Source organism: Pithys albifrons, chromosome 2 (assembly GCF_047495875.1).
Source record: "Pithys albifrons albifrons isolate INPA30051 chromosome 2, PitAlb_v1, whole genome shotgun sequence".
Taxonomy (NCBI): domain Eukaryota; kingdom Metazoa; phylum Chordata; class Aves; order Passeriformes; family Thamnophilidae; genus Pithys; species Pithys albifrons.
This window is the reverse complement of record NC_092459.1, coordinates 86,353,000-86,372,967: the sequence shown is the minus strand read 5'-3', so window position 1 is coordinate 86,372,967 and position 19,968 is coordinate 86,353,000. Positions and strand designations below refer to the sequence as shown.

The following is a 19,968-nucleotide window of genomic DNA, read 5'->3' as shown; positions in this document are numbered from 1 at the left end:
AAAGTCTTCCCAGGGCAGAGGAAGGGATCTATTTTACTATGACCATGCCCCAAGGCCTTATAAAAATAAACAAAAAACACCCCCTAAATAAACAAACAAACACGCAGACAGTGAAAGGAAAAATGAGCTCAAAGGAAAGGAAACAACTAGACAAATCCTTAGACAATGTTTGCTGAGCTAAAGGTAGGAAAAACAACTTGGAAAGAAACCAAAACAACTAGTATGTTAAATATACGTAGCTAGGAGGGAGAGGGAAGTAAACATGCAAATAAGCACCAGTTGGTTGACGCTGCTTCTGAGCAAAACAAGAAGCTCTATGCAGGCTAAAAGCAATGCCAGGTGCTGCAAACAAACAGCCAGTCTTTAGCAACAAGGAAATTAGTGGTGTTTAGTTATCCTCAAAAGCAATTGTATACAGAACTAACAATTCAATAATCCTAATTTATCATCTCTCACAGGACAAAGATAATTCAAAAAATCCTAAACAATGTGAAGCTTTCAGCACAGACATCTGCAAAACATATCATAAAAAGCAACTCAAACCATCAAACTTCATTTAGAACTGACTATAATTCCACAAGTATTATCCATTATCTACAGAAAGCAAAGAAAGTGCAAACTTCAAAGCAGAACAAATAAAATGAAGTATCTCATGCATTTCAAAGACTGAAGAGATACATTTTTATTGAGCAAGCTGCGCACTCTGGCATTGGTTAAAGGCTTACTACCTCTGTATACACGAGCTAAAATTTCCCCTTTCAATCTGTACACGTTATTCCTCTTCCTATCATTACAGGTCCTGATAAAGGATCCCTCTCTGGATTCCCTGTAGATACTAGAAGCTTGCTATGAGGTCTCCACACAATCTTCACTTCTCCAGGATGAACAGCCTCAACTTTCTCTGCCTGTATTCAGAAGGAAGGTGCTCCAGCTCTCTTACCAACTTTGTGGCACTCCTCTGGACTTGCTCCAACGCTTCCATATTATTCTTAGGTTGGGGGCACCAGAACTGCACACAGCACTCCACATGGGGTCTCTCAAGAGTAGAGGGGGAGGATCACCTCCTTCAACCTGCTGGCCACACTGCTTTTGATGCAGGTCAGGACACAGCTGGCTTTCTAGGCTGTGAATACACGTTGCTGACTCATGTTGAGTTTTCCATCAACCATCACTCCCAAGTGTTTCTCTGTTGGAGATGGGGACTATATGGACATGGAAGAATGGAGGAGGACGAGGGATCGCCGAACGGAGTTCGACGTGTGGAAGGTCCAGGAAGACCCCAAAGAACCCTGACAATGACACTACAATACGGACTTTCTAAATCCCCAGTTTTATCCCCAGTTTTTATTAAAATAAAGATGTCTACTGCTCTCCCAGTTCCAGAACCTTCCCCCAGGCAGGCAGGTGCCTAGCAACAAGAGAACAGCTACCATTGGCCAGCTCCCCCTAGGGGGCGGCCCTGGCCCTGCCTGTCATCTGTCCACGCCCAAGTTTACTCCCCCCTAGTTTGCATACCCTATGGGCTGAGGTGGATTTGCATGCTCTGCCTCGGCTCCACCCCTTTTCCAGAACCTTCCCTACCCCAAGTTATATAAACCCCTGTTTTCCCCCAATAAAGTTGGATCAGCCTAGATCTTCGGATCAGGTCAGACCACCCTTGGCTCCTTGGTGTTTGTTCTCAGCTCGCGAGGCAAACCATACCTTGGGTCAAGGGATAGCCGCGAACGACAGCTCAGCAGGCAGTCTGCGAACCCCGTCGCTGGTCTGGTCCCTTCCCGAAAGAGACCAAGGCTGCAACATTTCTCTGCAGGGCTCTTCTCATTCTGCCCTTTAGGTGGTATTATGCAATAAAACCCCAAACCCAGCTAGCTCAAGTATAACAAGAAATACAGTTCTTACTTCTACATTGCCCTGTGCCACATCAAAACATCCCCATGCTTTGCCAATGGTTTTCTCTGCTACACAACAAGGGAATACAGATATTGAATTTCAAGCTCTGTTATATTTTATTGCCTTCCTCTCCCAAACTGTTTCTCCTTTCTCTACCTCTTTTGCCCCTCTACTTTTAGCCACTGTCACACTGTTCTTCTTTCCCCTACTTGCACTCCCCTCCCTGGTTCTCTTTGGCTCCCAGGCACTCAGCAATAGGACAAGGGGGCACGGGCTTAAGCTCTGCCAGGGGAAATTTAAGTTGGATATCAGAAAAAAATTCTTTACAGAGAGAGTAATCAGGCATTGGAATGGGCTGCCCAGAGAGGTGGTGGATTCACCATCCCTAGAGATTTTTAAATGCAGATTGGACGTGGCGCTGAGTGCCATGATCTGGTAAATGAACTGGAGTTGGACCAAGGGTTGGACTCTATGATCTCAGAGGTCTTTTCCAACCCAATCAATTCTATGAATTTCTCCAGCCCTCTCTGTTGCTGCAATGCTCATTTTTATGCTGTATTACAATGTATGAAAGTATTATACACTTTCCTATTTCTCTCTCAGGTCCTACTCCAGCTTGCCATTCTCTGAAAACACTGTAATTGAAACCAAGACTTCACTCCAGCCTCTCACATCTCCTTACTTACCAGTCTGAGGAACCTCAGACTTCCCCATTGCATCCCAGAAGCTCCTCCTGCTCCAGCCAAGCCGTGAGGAGGGACCAAGTCAATTAAAAGCTTCTGCTCTGAGATCTGGAGTCCACTGCAGCCAGCAAGGTAGCCCATAAGCTCATCTGGCCCCAACAGTCACACAAATTTAAAGAAACACTACTCCACACTGATGTAGCCTCTGGAGACAGTAGGGACAAACTCTAGGAAGTCTAGGCAGCACATGTAAGGAAGAATCATATTGCCAGTACCACAGGCACCATATTATTCTTCCTTATCCACATGCTGAAATACAGAATAAGGTTTTGAAAAAATGTTCTTAAAAGACATCAGCCTTAAAACAAGGTTCTATTTTGTTGAATCTCATCAAGCAAAGTTCTACAAACCTGTAAGCCACTAAATACAAGTTCTTACAAATAATGAAGAAAGCACCAGGTAATTTTTATTATGAAAACCACCATCTTTTCTGTCAATAGTGACTGGAGGCCACTAAAGCTGCAGGTATGTCTGGATATACCTTTCCATTACAAAGCTAATCTTTACACTAATCTCACTGATTCTTACCCTCCAACACAAAGATGGGACCTACCCAACCCAAAATCAGGATCTCTTGCACCATTCTATTGGTAATCTTCCCCAAGTTCTCCACTAATTTTTGTTTCCACTCAATTTTCATTGCTTGAAAGGTACTTGGATGGACATAAAATCCTTTTGACTTAAACTTTCCTTTTCCTGCCAAGGTGCAATCCCTTCTTTGAATATCCACTGCCAAAGCTACCTCACATTTTAAAAAGATTAGAGGCCCACTGTCATTCATCAGCCACACCACCACAATGGTTTCCACATTTTACCCATGCCTTCACTCTGCTTAAAGGAGATTGTTGGCGTCCTGCTTCATTACGCTCCAGGACAATTATCAGGGCAGCTTTTGTGTGTGAAAGTCATTTTTTTGCCTTCAGAGAAAATATGCTGATGAGCACTTGATCCTTTTCTTGCCTAATTCATTTCTGCTCATTCCAATTGTCGAAAGGTAAATTAGAACCAGAAAGGTCAGGTAAGTCTGCTCAGGCACCAACCACCATTATTGTCATCAAACTAGTCATGTACCCAGGTTCTCTGATAAACACATTGCCCAGAAAAATCTTTATTGTTATTCAAAGAGAAAATAAAGTGATGCACGGGAATCCTAACAGTTAACATTTGGAACATGTTTAAGCAGGATTAGACACACTTTCAAAATTCACAGCAGGGCCCTGGGTCTCTCAGGGAAAAACCTAGTCTATGACAGAAAACTGACAAGAGGAAAATTATCAACAACACACACAAGTGGAAAAGGATACTTAATACTGGTGAATGATTAAGAAGTGCAATCACTGTATATGTTAGCACGTTTTCAAGTTAAAGTTGCATTGTGAAATAGTATGAAAGGCAGGATGTTCTATAATTAGACTGTCTACATGCAGACTCCTTTTAAGTCAGTACACATTTTTTGCATGACTATTCTGTCAAATGAAAATACTATAAAAAATCACAGTTAATAACTTCAAGAGGCAAAGAATCAGATGTCTGTACACATTTATATATATATATTTTTTAAATTTTTTTTGTCCCATCTTTTGGGACTCGAGGGGGAAAAAATAAAAAAAATCAGTAATTGCTAATTAGCAACATCTAAGTAAGCCAGAAAGTGAATAAGCTGCTTCAGAGAGGCATTTAATTATGTAGCACAGAGAAGCACTGTTTATTCAGGTCCTTAATTAGTTCAGTTTACTCCTGTCCACTACAATTAAAAACTGCAAGTAATGTGAGGAAAGGTTTGAGGTCCCTCCATTTAAGAGTACACTGATACTGCAAACAAATAAAAGCAAGTAGATAATATATACTTCAGTTATGCGAGGGTGTAATGAGAGCACAGATGAAGGCCAAGGTAATTGGTAAGCTCAAACATATCTAGCTACCTGCTAGACTAGCATGGGCAAGGCACAGAGGCAGTCCAGTCACTTCCTTGCAGATGGATCTAATGGTGTTCATCTCTCACTGAAATGTCCTATTTGTGGTTGGATCAACTGAGGGAAACTTCTTAAGCAGTCACAGAATGAGGCTCAGCTAAGTCTCTGCTGAGGTGTGCCTTGACATCCTTGACAGTACATTTCAAGGAACTATTTTAAACAAAACAAAAATATGATACAGCTATAACTGGAAAATTGCTGGAAAACACACAGTCCTGCAAACTGTTCTAAATACCACTGCAAGCTGATATCCTACAGTAAGGCTGTCCAGCATTAATACAATGTCCAGCAACACAGAAAACTTAATTCTTCCTAGAAGGCCAAATCTGTACCTGACATATGAACAACGGGCACTTCTTCCATCACCCATACATGCACTTCAATGCCTGGTCACATGAAAAATCTCCTTCTGTTCCTATAACACATTGAATCTATTTTGGTTGCACCAGAAGACAAATCAGCAGATAGCTTTCCACTGTCTCTAAATGAAGTCACATCTCAGCCCAGCTGAAAGGTCATGAACTACTGCTCTATTGCATGTACCTCAATCTGAAATTAACTAGCAATTTATTTAAAAATACATTTCATTTCCTTAAAGAAAATTAATAGAATGGAGAATGGCATTGCCACATGGCCCAAAATAAATGCATGTTAATAATATCCATCTGTTAATGTTAAAAAAAAATTATTTCTGCCAACAGTCCCTATATCTCACCTTGAGATGAGCAACATATGTTTGAGAGTCCTCTGGTGTACTACTAGATGGAGACTAACAAACACAAGCAGAGTGAACTTGAAAGACTAACATTATTTTTATTATTTCTTTAAGCAAACTTGAAATTGCCAATTAGCTTGAGACAGTTTTTAGTGCAAGGAAGTATAAAATTTTAATTCCTTACAGGTTAGCAAATGCAAAGCAACATCTTTTTCACTGAAAAAAGGTCACACCCCTTTTCAACATGACAGAGATCTTTCTGGAAGCTTGGTTTTATTAATGCAAAGAAGGGAAGAAATTTAATAAATGTCTAATCATCTTCCCTATATTCAATATTTGAAGTGAAATTTATTTTCTTGCATGTAAAAAGACAAGCAGGTACTTTAACTGTACACTCCTGTAGCATCTGCTATCTTGGTTTTATAACTATCTCCAACTGCAAAACTGATTAAACAAAAAGTGAAAGAGATTAAACCAGACAAGGTCTAACTTGGTCGCTTAAACAAAGTGTTCCTGCCATGCCTATACTTCAAAAACTGTCTGAAAGAAAACTCTCACACAAATGTTTGCTTCCTCAGCTGTACGATTTTCCATAGACCTGTCTAGAAAAAAACATATATTCCTTCCTTTGGTCTATCTTTCACAGGCAACAGCAGACTTTCACCACACCAGCATCACTACTCATAGGAGGTTTCACAAACAAAAGCAAGTGCTTTTTTGTTTGGTTGGTTGTTTTTTTGCTGGCACTATGGCACTCTGCCCCCAAACTCCCACCCGCTCTGAGTCCAAACAGTGCTCAAACAGAGGGAAAGCGAAGAAGACCAGGAGAACATAGCACAGCAGATACTCAAGGACTTCAGCTGCTTAAACATCAGCTCTCAGTAACCATGTTTGACAGCAAGGGGGTGCAGGGAGCACTACATCACAATTAGGAAAATGTTAGCAGCAGAAGCTTTTCCAGTGGCCCATAGGTGGTGGGACAACATCATTCATGTGACAACATTTGAGCAAGACATACAGATACAGTTAGATGAAGTCACTTATTCTACTCTCACAACCTCAAACCAGTGCTTACCACCAGCTTTCTCCCCACCACGCTGCTGCCTGCCCAGCCTGGAGCACTCTGCTGCAGGGAGGGCATTGTGCTACTGGCCACCCCATCAGCAGTCAGTGACAAAATCCCTGCTCAGGCAGAAGTCTACTCGTAATTTTCTCTCAAGTGGGTCATGGTAGAGCATGCCATGAACCTAAAGCACTTGTGGCAACACCTTGGCAAACACAACAAAGTTCTGTTTCTTTTCTCAGCCCTTGCTCTTGGTGGGCACAACAATCACAGGTGAATCTATCTGATCCCAAACAAAACCTTTTTCAACACTTCCAATTTTGCTGCTTGTGTAGCATAGAACAGGATCTGCAATATTGCCATATATGACATGATTCAAATTGTGAAAGTCTATAATTACAGCTTTTGGAGGGGGTAAGACACCACACACGAAGGAAGGTGTTAGTTCACAATGTAAACAACAGCCAGGACCAAACTAGAGACTAATGCTGCATGGGGACTGTGCAGACAATTTCCATCATCTCCTTCTCCACCTCAAGCTTTGTCTATATCTCATAACCCTAGGGAAATTGCTTTAAAAAAGCATAAAATTCTCATGGTCAAACTGCTAATTACTGACACTTGGGAGTTCCAAGGTAATGTCTCACTTCCATGCTAAGCCTCGTGCAGAGCTACCTCAAGACACATCAGATAAAGAAGTTCTGCCATCAGAGAGAAAAATCAGGAGTGCTAGACAGAGAGTCTCAAACGTAGGTTATAGCAGGAAGAAATGAGAAAAAGCTGACCTAGATGTATTCTTTCAACTAAAGGTACTCTGAAGCAGCAATCTGGTCTCTGATCTCTGCATTACAACACCCTCATGTGAAGCTCAGTTCATGCAATGTCTGGGACCAGGCAAAATTACTGTGTGAAGTACAGCTGTGGTACCAGATCGCCTCTATTAATGAGAGTGTCTGCACCTCTGGTAGTCAGAGGCAGCCACAAGGTTACTATCAGATATCATCTGGTATTAGTGTTGGGTTATTCTGCTACCAGAGAGACTTTCAGGTCTTTCATATCACAGGCTGAAAAGCAATGTTGTTTCCAGGGGTCTCCAGGCTGTACTTTGCCTGATGATCTGGGAGAACAAAGTAGCAGGTGTCACCATTGAAACACATAACATAGTGAAAGGAGGATAATATAGATAATAAAGTGAATTATAGGAGACAAGTGATTCAAGCAAAGGTGAATGACAACATAAGTTATTGAACAAAGAAAAGGGTTTCAAACTAGGAGAAAGGTGGATCCAGAGAGCGCAGGGAATCACAAAACATTGAAGCCTCATGGACAACATACAAGTCATCTGGCCCTTTACCTGGCACAAGAAACACTCATAATTTAGTAACAGCTTGGTAGTTCAGAAGTCCTCCAATGGCCTATGTATGGGTCATACTGGAAGACTTCACAGTAGTATAGACAAATCATTGGGTTTTATGCCACCACCCAGGAGTGAAAAGAATCCAATGCACTCCTGGGGCACAGCTTCTGGTTTAATTCCCTTCAAAGAAACAGACACCAAAACTGCTCAAATTAACTCAGTCACAGCAAGCAGGACAATCAGGAGGTTGCTTCAAAATTCACTAACAAGATACCGATACAGATACAGACCAGCAGTTAAGCAGTTTAGGTGTCAGACCCCTCAAAACTAGAGATGGCTCCAAAACTGAGAAAAAACCACTCAGATTTCAGAAGATTTTGAGTGGAGATCTCAATAACATCCATATCTGTGCTGATGCAAGTCTGTAGCCAGCCTTTGTGCAGTCCAGTGCATATAGGAGCAACTGATGTGGCTATTTTCACGTAACTCTTGTTTGAAACTAGTACCTCTGGAAGGTTTTTTAATTAAAAAGGATTTAGTGCTATTAAACAATAAAATATCAGAACCCCAGAGGAGGCATAATTGCAAGATGAATTGTGCAGCTCCACAGTTTCCAAATCCACATGGTGTTACTGGCAGCTGGCCTTCAATTATAAGAAGGTAACAAGAAAAAGCACACAGCCAGTGACAGTGAGGCAAGGTGCCTGCTGTCCCTTAAAGGAATACTGCTCCCCCTGGAGTTTCTGCACGAATTGAACTTTGAGACATCTGTGGCCTAGAACTTGTCATAATCTCATTGGCTACCACATGGATAGCAAGGTGTGCCAAGTCTACCTGGTGTAACTTTCATGCTACTGAAACCTGAGTAGGCTTCATAAACGGGAGCAAAATCTTCAACTCTGTCAGACAGACACAAGTAAGGAAAATCTGCCTTCAACAAGCTTTGGCTGTGGCCCAAGATCTGTACTGGCAGCTTTGGAGAAGAAATTCACTTAACAGCAACCTCCCTCCTGCTTCTTCAGTATCTCTCCATAAAGACCTGCCCACAGAGGGAAGTGCATAAGAACAAACGTAAGCCAAACAGAATTGGAGTGAAATAGCTCATATGGGTTTGAAACTTCTGTAGTTTGCTCTTTCTGAGATGTATAAGCAGGCCAAAAAAAGCTTTCCTTTGGTTTTGGTGTTTTTTGAGGGGTAAGGAAGCAGAGCATGGCATAAGTTAAGTATGTGTGTGTTCTGATAGTCCAGATGCTTCACTTCATATTTTCAAAGCATTTTGAAACAGCACTTCAAAAACCAAGAAGTCTTCTCAAAGAGTAAATTTAAGAATTTTACTGCAGAGTCCTGAACAACATGCTTTGTTTGACAAAAATTAGATTCTCTTCCACCTTCCATTTGTCCCAATGACACTGCTTCTTGCTGTCCCAAATGGCTTCCTCACAACAGGCACAACAATATTTTATATGGCACTCAAAGGACACAGGTGACTTTATGAACTCCTACTATGTAGTCACAGTCCAGCAGTATCTGGGTTTCTCATATGCTATGGTACCAAACCCCCGCACTGTGCTGTGAGACACATCAGCCACCTATTTCTCATTCCAGTGACAACTTAACCTGCACTGAAGCAAAGGCTACTCTAAATCTCAGCTCCTTTGGCTTCAGTGTGATATGGATTGCCCAGATACCCATAATATTCTATTTCACAGTTTCCTGTGAAAGAAAATAGTATAATTACCAATATACTTGAAGCAGATGAATGCTAATACAGCTGCAATCACATCAGTCAGGAAACTGATCTGCATGAGAGATGAAACTAAAAGAAAGACTCAAAGGAATGAGGAGAAAACCCCACATTTCAGTTAGGTGAGATTCCCAATCTAGTTTGCTGCACAGCAACAGTGCAGTGCCACTCAAGAAACATACGATAACCCAACCTTCAGGTCACACCTCAAAACACCCCCACAAATGAATAACCAGTATTATAGTGCAACTATAAAACAAAAATTCCTCTAAAAATTCAGGTTTAATTTACTTGCCTGTTACAAAAAGTCTGCACCAGTACAAGGATGCATGGTTTCAAGGATAAAATCTGTGTCTAATGTGATCTTCCTCCTATTCAATTATCACTAACGTACTCCAAGCCCTCAGACTACATCCTTGCAGACAGTACACCAATACTGAGTCTGGCAGGGATGCTGATACACCTGCTAGGTAACACAACAAAAAGAAGTCTCAGCCTCAGCATTTCTAAAGAGATCCGACACATGAGTAGGGCAGTATTGATTGTCTCTGCTGTACTTTATAGGCTGCCTTAGCAATCAGCACTTTCAAAAAGGGCAAAAGATGAACGTTGCAATCATAAGGCAAGTGATCCTGTAAGAAAAAAACTTTGCAAATACATCGCTGCTTAGCACAAAAGACCTGCAGGTCCATCCTCCATGAATGTGTCTTGTGAAAGGTGGGTCTTGAGTCTCCATATACACACAAATCTGAAAAGGAATACAGCACTGAACACCAGTTTAACTCTCAAGTTTTTTAATTAACAGATTCCCATCTCTCTGCAGTTGCTCTTGTACCTGGAGATAAACAAGCAATCTAAAGACCTGGAGAAAGTATTATTGCTGAACTGTGCCCACAGTGCAGGCAGGGACTTGGAAGCTGTCACATTAAATGAGCAAGAAGAAAGTTAAACCTCAGCGAGCACCTTGTAGCAGCAAGTAGAGACAAGAACCTCCTGTGCAGCTGGACACAGCTCATACCTGATGAGTAGGTAAAAAGTTCTTCATATCATTTCCAGCTTGCCACTTTATTAGGCAACCTGCTGAGCCACATCTGCTGTTGAGATTTGCTGAAGGGCAGGCTCAAGACTGACAGCCACTAGGAGAAGAGCAGCACACAGAGTAAGAGCTGTCACAGCATCATGTTTGTGAAACCTGTATTTCACCAAGGAATATTCCAGCTTTCCAAGCATTTACCATGCAAATTCTTTTCCTCATCTCATATTCTGGCTGACATATACAGAAACCTGTAACACCTGACAGTAACTAGTTACCAAGAGTTATCATCTTATAAAAAAATAATCACAAAACAGACATCACCACAGGGTGACTCTGAAGACTTCCTAATACCCTGTTCAAACCAGGGTGACCTAGGGCAAGTTTCCCACTCCATGTCCAGTCAGGTTATCATCAACATCTTCAAGGATAGAGACTCCGAATCCTGTCCTAGATGTATGACCTACCGCAAAGTAAAACAATTATGGTAAAGGAAATTTCCTGTATTTCAGTTTGTAAGCATACACATTTATAAGACTGTCCCTGATGCTTCTCCTCTCCAGGCTGAAGAATACCAGGTTCCAGTGTCTCAACTCATAAAAGACACTCTCATCCCTTAATAATCTTCACCATCATTTGCTAGATTTGCTGCAGTAAGTCCATGTCTCTCTTATACTGGGGAGCTCAAAGTTGGAAAAAACACTCCAGATGTGTTACACCGTCCATAGTAGAGGGGAAGGATCATTCTCTTGAGCTGCCAGTGATGCTCTTCCTAACACAACCCAGGAAGGTACTGCTATGCTTTGCCTCAAGGGCACATTACTGCTCATCCTGAGCCTGGTGTCCCACCAGTACCTCCAGAGCCTCTCCTGCAAAGCTGCTTTCCAGCCTTATTAAAGACAAGATAAACACATCCATTGCTCTTTCCCTTATCTATCAGGCTAGTCATCTCATCAGGTTCATCAAGCATGATATCACCTTCATAAATCCATGCTGACTTACTCCCAGTCACCTTCTTGTCCTTCATGTGTTTGGAAACAGTTTCCAGGATTATTTGCTCCATTAACCTGCCTGGGGACTGGCAGGAAGCGTATCTTCCAAAAGTGCTCACATTTGCCTCCTTGCACCTTTTGAAGGGAGCGGTGACAAATGCAGGACTCTACCTCAACTGCTACAACATTTCAAAGACAATCAAGAGTGGCCTCACACTGGCATCCATTAGCTCCTTCAGCACTTGTTAGCACATTCCCCTAAGTGCTGTGGACCTGTGTATGTCCTGCTAGAGTATTCCATATTCTGAGCCTCATCCAGTAAGTTTCCATTGCTCCTGACTTCACCACTGATCTCAGTGACCTGGGACTGTTGAAAGCAAGTTTTACCAATAAAGGCCATGATGGTGGTAGTGAATATTTCTGTCATTTCCCCATCCTTTACCACAAAATCTTCCTGCCCCGGATCCCAATTTTCTCTCATACCTGTTTAGAAGCCCTTCTTGTTGCTCTTCACATCACTTGTCAGGTGAGCTATGGCTTTCCTGATGCTATCCATTAATGATTAGTGTCTCTATATGCTTCCTGGGCCACCTTCCCTGCTTCCACCTCCTCTACACCTTTTTACAGAAGTGGTCAGGTCATGGGGACTTGCACTCAATGCTTCCTCCATTTCAGTACCCCACCATAAGCAGCATTCAGTTTCAAGTGACTCAATTCATCCCCAGGGGACTTCAGGGGATATGGCAAGAAGTCCTACAACAAGCTTTTTATGAACTTGAAAACCTGACTCTTAATCAAAGGAACATTAATCTTAAATGAGTACACTTGACTGAAGCACTTCCTGCTAAATGATGATTTTCACTGAGCATGTTTCAAAGGTACTTCCCAAACAATGTCTCATCTTTTCATTTTCTCTGTTTCCATTGCATGATGAGATGAAATAGATTCTAGCACTGCAGGGCTTCCAAGTTCCAGGTAGGGGGCTAAGCAAGAACAAGTAATAAGCATGCTTTAGTGACCACTCTAAAGCACAGGGTGTTCAATTTCCTGTTGCTCTAGATCTTCCATTATACAGACATTACCTCTTCATCATGGAGCTTATTAGCATTCACTTTGAACACGACTCCACAAGATGTCACAAAATACTGTCAGGTAATTCAGGCTCCTAAACTGCATACCTGGCACCAATACAAACTTCTTGTTTAATATTAGACAACGAAAGACCTCCTTGTTCCATTCTTATTCCTAGCTGATAAAACAGAAGCTGAGGTATATGCACAACAAGAGAACATATCCAGGGGTTTAATGAACTTCTGAAGTATTCCACAATTCTCCCTAGCAAGAAGTTTAAAAAATGATGCTATTCTTTTCACTGAAACAAACACTCTTTTCAGGATAATTAATTTTTTAAAAAACTTATTTCCAAAAGTATGAAAGATACTGCACATTCCAATAATTTATTAATCTGCAGTACTGTCTTAAACCATGGCTCTTTCCAGCAGTGATGTTTCAAGAGCAGTTGGAAGTCAAATAACTGTGCCCAAGCTTTTAAAGACTGAAAATAAACACGTTAGGAGGAAAGAAGTTAAATTCCGTGAAGAGTTTTAGGTACCCAGAAAGAGTAGCATTATTGGAAAGAAACTCTGCAGCATCCAATCATTTTATGATAATGAATTTTAAGGTAAATATTAACTTAATACATTTATAAAAGCTTGTTTACCCATTCTAAGAGCATAACATCTTTAATAGTAATCTGAAGGGGACTGGCAAGCAGAAATTTAACTTCTGAGGTCACTTAGGAAAGCAGGCAAGGCTGAAGAGGTAACTAAGGATGGCCTCTGCAAGGAGAGGCTGGAGCTGCCCCATGCTGGACATAACTGGTTCCAAAGATCCACTGTAGAGCATAGCTGAGCACTTCACCCACAATGGTGCCACCTTGGGGAAAACATGCAAGGAAAGGGCCAGACACTGCCTGGCAGTGAGGGGTGAGAAAACATATATCAGAAACAGCCCTATGAGCACTAGGGTGAGAAGATACCACTGGCACCACAGCAGAGACTTCTTCACAGCTCCTGGAGATACCATGGTGGATGAGACAAATTGACTTTGGCTGGCTGACAAATGCCCACCCAGCCGCTTTCAGTCCTCAACAGGACGGGGGAGAAAGTAAGATGGAAAATTTCCTGGTCAAAGTAAATAAGTAACTGGGAAAGGAAATGGCAAAAACTGGGATCAGACAGTCACATAATTATTTCCCTATGGAGAATCTTTTGTGGTTGGAAAGCGGTGAAGGGACAAGGGGTAAATTTTTAACCTGTTTTGATGACATTCTGATTTTAGTGGCGATTTCCCCCACACACACACACCACCAACCCTTCAAGATAATGACCGTTTAGTAAGGAAAGCAAGAGCTGCACATGCAAGTAAAGCAAAATAAGGAATTGATTTACTGCTTGCCATCAGCAGGCAAATGTCCAGCCACTTCCTGAAAAGCAGGGCCTCAGCATATGTAACCATTACTTGGAAGACAAACACCATTATGAATGCCTCTATCTTTTTCTTCCCTGCTTTCCCTCAGCTTTTATTTCCAACCACAGTATCCAGTGGTAGGCAATAACCCTTTGGTCAGATCAGGCCAGTGGTTCCAGTTATGTCACCTCTCTGCCTCCTGCAGACTCAGCCTGCTGGTCTTGGGCAGGGCTTAGAGGGAGGGCTTTGATGCTGTGCAAGTGCTGTTCAGCAACAGCCACTGGTGCGTTATCAACACTTGCAGCCATAAAGACAAAGAAAAGCACCACGTGGGCTGCTGTGAAGAAAGGTGCTTTCATCGCAGCCAAACCCAATACCATCCCTACCCCTTATTTCATACCACCTGTATTATGCCCAGGTCCCACATTACCCAACACATCTAAGCAACCTCTAGCCATACCATCCCTTTTCTTTGTCGTTCCTGAAAGCCATTTATACCAACATTTACAATATGTTCTCCACACTTAAACCATCTTTAAGTCCATCAGTCAGACTTACACATGCACATTAACCAAAATCCTCTGGCCTTTAACAGGGGCCAAAGCCAACTCTCCTCACCAAGGTAGCTAGATAAACAACTGTTTCATTTACACTTCAAAACATAGAAGAGTCTTCACAAAACAAGCTATACAAGTCACTGGTTTCAAAGACAGAATACTAGACAAAGTGATATAATACACATTGCCTTCAAGTATACATGCACATAAGGATGCAAAATCTAAAGGTGACATTCAGTCCTTCATGGAAAAAAAGTCTTTGCAGCCACAGCAAATGCCTTCATCTCACAGCATTCTGAGAAAAAAGTTTGTGCTCAGGAAGTAGCACAAAACACTTTCAATTTAGACTTGTCTTTATCTGCTACACGATGACCTACCAGTTAGCTTTGTTACTTTTATTTGAATTTTCCATTTCCATCTCAGCCATTATCATTGTTAGATAGACTTCAACAAGTACCACAGAGCTATTTTATTAAGTCACCACTACTCAAGCAGAAAAATCACATGAGAGCAAAGAAAACCCAAACTAAATGAAATCTTTAAAAACAGTCTCTTCCCTCATTTTCATTTGCTCCTGCTAAACAAAGGTAGAGTGTATCATACTAATGCATTCCTGCTTTTCTATTACAGAAAACTTACTGTATTCTCAGTTATTTAAGCTGTTCTTATCCTTGCTAAACTGTGCAAGGAAAACAGGGTTGGTTTAAAGCTCTGCCTATAAGGAAAGCCTCTTACCTGCATTAGCCCAGGGGAGATACCAGGGGCAGCTGACATTCACGTAGGTGCCAGGCAGTCCATCTGGCCAGCAGGCATAATCGTCAAATGTTCGGTTGCAGAACTTGCCTTCTGCAGAGAGAGAGAAGGGAGGGTCGTGCCACTGCCTTGGATTAATACTGCAACAAGGAAAAGACTGAAGAGCAGAACATAGAAGGAAATACAGGAACATGCATTTAAGCCATAACAGCATTTAATAATTTATTTGTCCAAGGGTTTATCCCCACACAGGAAACTGTTGTTTCAGGGAGGAACTCAAGAGCAGATTAGGGTCTTAAGACTAAACCAATAGACAAAAAAAGGTAAATTGATACTAACCTATTAACGTATTTTCTATCTTACACCTTTATGTGTCTCAGTTTAATTTAAAATCATTTTTGCTCTGAAAACTAAATAAATTTCCCAGAATGGTTCACAGTCATGCAGTTGGAAAGTCTAGCCTAATATATAGATCTATCAACAAAACTCACACACACAACTATAACTTTGCATTACAGCTCAATCACCATGACAATATTTCAACTTCAGATTTATTAAACTGTCATTCTTAGAGGGCAGCACTCAACTGCTTAACAGGATAATGGAGTGGAGGGAGATGAATGTGTCCCTGGCATTGCTGTCACCAGCTACTGCTCTCATTCTGCCATAATAACATAGTTAAGACAAGGAATATTAACAGTTTTGAAATGATTCTTTACAGACACAAGTTTAGACCCATATTAGCTTTCCTCAGTGTGTCACAAATGCACTGAAGCATAGGAGAGGCTGCATGGTGTCCAGTTGTGAGCATCACTGACAAGTCACCGGTGTCCTCTAAACACCAAGATGCTGACACACCTTGCAGATGCTCCCAGCATTTGAGCTCCTGCAATGTGCTAAGACAAGCTAGATTCTCATTCTCCTTAAGTCACTTGTTTTTTCCAAAGTCATTTCAGCATTTTACAATACTCAGAATAATGTAGACCAACTTTACAACCCACAAACTCCTAGTTTAAAGTGAACAGCATGGTTCCAGATTTCCTAACACCTTGACCCCTGTAAAAGTTCCAGGGGTATTACACATTAGTGGGCTGTTTGATGTGCTACAGCCACCACTTGGCACTGCAAGACACTCTGGATTTAAGGACAAACATCTTTAAAATGAAATTGTTCTATAAAATGCTTCCTCAGCAGATGGAAGAGTCCCACAGAGCAGGCAAAAGCAAATGGGATAAAGAAGCAACAGACCAGAAAGCAAGCTGGAGAAGTATTTTCGAGTTCATAGTCACTCCCTTGCTACTGTTACTATGCATTTAAAAAAATAATATATCCTATCCTGAACAACCAGCTTACCTGCCACAATGGGGGGTGTCTCATACAAGTATTTCTGGCATTGGAGCTGATATTCCTTCCACTTCTGCACAACCTCAGAGAGGGACCCATCTGAATTCTGAAAGAGAAACCATGAGTCTCAGACATTGGCAGGGATTGAAACTGCATGGTTTTTCATGCAAACTGAGTAGGTGGATGTGAAAATGACTACAAGACAAAACAGCACTGCTTACCATAAAGGGTACACATGCTGCTGTGCATGTGCTTAATTGCAATCCAACAAATGCCTTTCTATTTGTACCACAAGGAAATTAAAAACCCACAAACTAAACCGTGTTCTCATTGAAACCCAAACTGAGTTAGCCTTGCTGTCTTGAACATGCCCCAGTTGCGTGATTTATTATCTCAAGAAAAGACAGATTTGGCAGTAAGCCCTTTATTAGCAGAGATTTTCTTCCCAACTGCAGTATTTCTGCTTTCCCATAAAAGAAACCAAGTTAATTCACTGTATTCAGCGGATATTCCCTAAGCATTTTTCCAGAATGTGAATGAAAGCTTTTCCAGCTCATCTTTTCTTCCATGAACAGCTTTTCCCTGCATCCAGCATATTTTCCCTGAAACTGTAGAGAGAACAGACTTCCTTTTTGCGCACTTTGACAGGGTCCAGGTTTCACCATCAGCTACTCCAAGTAGTGAGGGGACAAGTACATACAAACTTCATCTGAGGGCAAAGGAAATTAGCTGTTATTAGAATGAGCAGCTAACTCAGCGCTGGCTGCTCACTCAACCCTAGCAGGTGTCCCACCTACCTCGCAGAGATCCAGCTTACTCACTGCATTTAAATAGAGACATTAGTCCTTCTCTCCCCTCTTCGCATTTATGTAAACCAAATTACGAAAGTTAAGATTAGCAGGCTGTCAGTGATCAACAGTGCAGCCAACTCAGCCTTCTTTTTCCAGAGAAAGGCCCAGCATGGATGTCTCAGACACACAATCAACAGGTACAACACACTGAGTGAAGAAACATTCATTTAATCCCGGATGTCAATCAGTTTATTTAGTGAAGCATGAGGGTAAATAATCCTACCCTCCCAGCTTCAATTGCTAATTTTCATTTTCCAGTTGTCTTTCTAAACCTCTTTCAGGTGGTTAGAATAAAGCCAGAGCACAGGAAGAATTGTTTTAAAATGAAGAAGTCCTTACAAAACTATACTGCGTTTCAGGAAAGGTAAGCTGAATGCTGTTCACTACAACCAAGGTGACTAAAATTTAGACACCAGTGGAATCACCTTGGTATAAAAGAAGTACAACTGGCATTTCTGGCACTACAGCCATCTCAAGTCCTCTTCTTTTATATTCTTCCAATTAAAAAAGAGTGTTAGAAAATCCAAACACCATATGTATAATGCTTCTGCCTGGATTAAGGCACTGCATTTAATTACAAAAATGCTCTTGTACATGTGATGACATACAACACTTAGTAGATACCTGTGTTGTGTTTCAAGAATAACTGCCTATAACTGAGCTGCAGCTAGGGCCTCATGGCCACAATTTTAGAATTTAACCATCTCTGCCTGAAGTCAAAACAAGTACAAGCCTGTGGATCTTGGAAACCCTGACCCTGAGTGCCTGAGTTTAATAATCTTATCTATGCCAATAAATGCTGCAAAGCCTGTCTGTGCTGAAGTCCCTAGTATAAAATTCTATTGAATTTTAACTTCATGTGCCTATGGAAACACAAACCTGTAGCATAGTGATCTGTGCTCAACATACCTGAAGGGGAAAGAAAACATCACCTAAATTAGGTCAACAGGTGTGTGTAAAGAAACAGATAATCAGTAACTGAAATTAAAATGCCATTTACAGATCCATGTAGGCTAAGTAAGGATAGATGACTGGAGTACAGGGAGAGGCACAGCTTTCAAACCTAAGTTTCTCTCAGGAAGCCTTTTAAAAATGATTACAGGTTATAAGTCATTTAAAATGACAGAATCATTTCAAGGTCTTCATCTAACAAAGGTGGTTATTGAAGTTACACAGGACTGCCTCACTATCTTCTCATCACCAGGTTAACACTCTAACAAAGGAATAAAAAGGATCATTTTCAGGATGAACTCAAATTACAATACAGAATGCTTTCAGAAATTACTAAACATCACACACCTTCTCAAAAAGTAACCCTTGATCAAGCATGCTGATAACTCCATCAATTAATCCAAATTTAGCTTTTAAAAGCATTACAACACAAAGATACATAGTCTCATTTAGAAACGAGACTCCACCTTTTAAAATATCCTAAAACTGCTGGCACTAAGAAAATTAGCTCCTTTGAAGTCAGCAAACCTTAAAGTATTTTTTTATAAATCAAGTTTTTCTCTATTGCCTTCATATATGCAGGTACAACCAGTTTTAATACAGCTCAGGAAAAAGCAAGCCTCTATCCTTCATTTAATGAAAAAGTAAAAACATGCTACTTTTATTGGTTTTTCATAATGTGAGAAGAAACTCTAACAAGGAGATTAGCAAACTATAAGCGTAAAATAATTACACATGCCTTTGTGTGGAGATGACTGATTTGGTAGACAGTTTTCTATTACCTGTCGTTTGTTGCAATAAGACAATCAAACAAATTCCAAGACTTCGTAATTTTTTCTCTCCATGAAACAGTTCACTCTGGTTCAGCTAAATACCATGGCTTCTTATCAGAGAAATTGACTTAAACTTGATTTTAATATATGCTAATCCCTATTTCCCAGGGGTTTTGGCCCAGGCCCACATGAACGAGAATCACAAGTTACACAGTGCCACAGATTTACTGTGTGAGTAGTTATTCCAGTAAGAGAAACTGTATTTTCTTGAAAAGTTGTTTTATTTCTTCTACAACAAAGCACTGGAACATATAAAAGGCCAAGTGTCAGTACCTAAAATTTGGAGCAAATAGAAGAAAAATACAGCTTTATTCAACTTGGAACTATATTTTTCTGGCTAAAAGCATGTAGTTGTGAGTCTCTTTCAGGATTTTTCCCCAGTTATACTCAACCATGGGAGGCAAAACAGCAATAGTTTGCTGTGGTGAAAACACCACAAAAAGATAGTGGAAAAGAAGTAGATGAAAGCATGGCTGAGTGCTTAAGGTGGAGGAGTCAAAAGGCATGAATGGATGAATTTCATTAGGGAGGTGAGCAATGGTGCAGCCTGAGGAGTATAAAACAGATGCTGAAAAATTAGCACAGGAAAGAAGAGAGACTTGGAGCCTCTCAGTGTATGTATACAATTAATCTCTAGAGAGCACCCTCTAAATTAGCACATTCAACAGTTTGAAGACAGAATTCCCAACAAATCCTTAAC

General features: G+C 41.0%; 1 protein-coding gene across 1 annotated transcript in view; it reads right to left on the bottom strand.

Annotated features, from left to right (window-relative positions):
* Window positions 1-19,968, bottom strand: part of GLP1R (glucagon like peptide 1 receptor) — a 96,094-nt gene that overhangs the window by 46,308 nt on the left and 29,818 nt on the right. Inside the window, 2 exon segments of the mRNA XM_071576734.1 lie at window positions 15,272-15,382; window positions 16,643-16,739. Coding sequence (XP_071432835.1) covers window positions 15,272-15,382; window positions 16,643-16,739 — 208 coding nt within the window.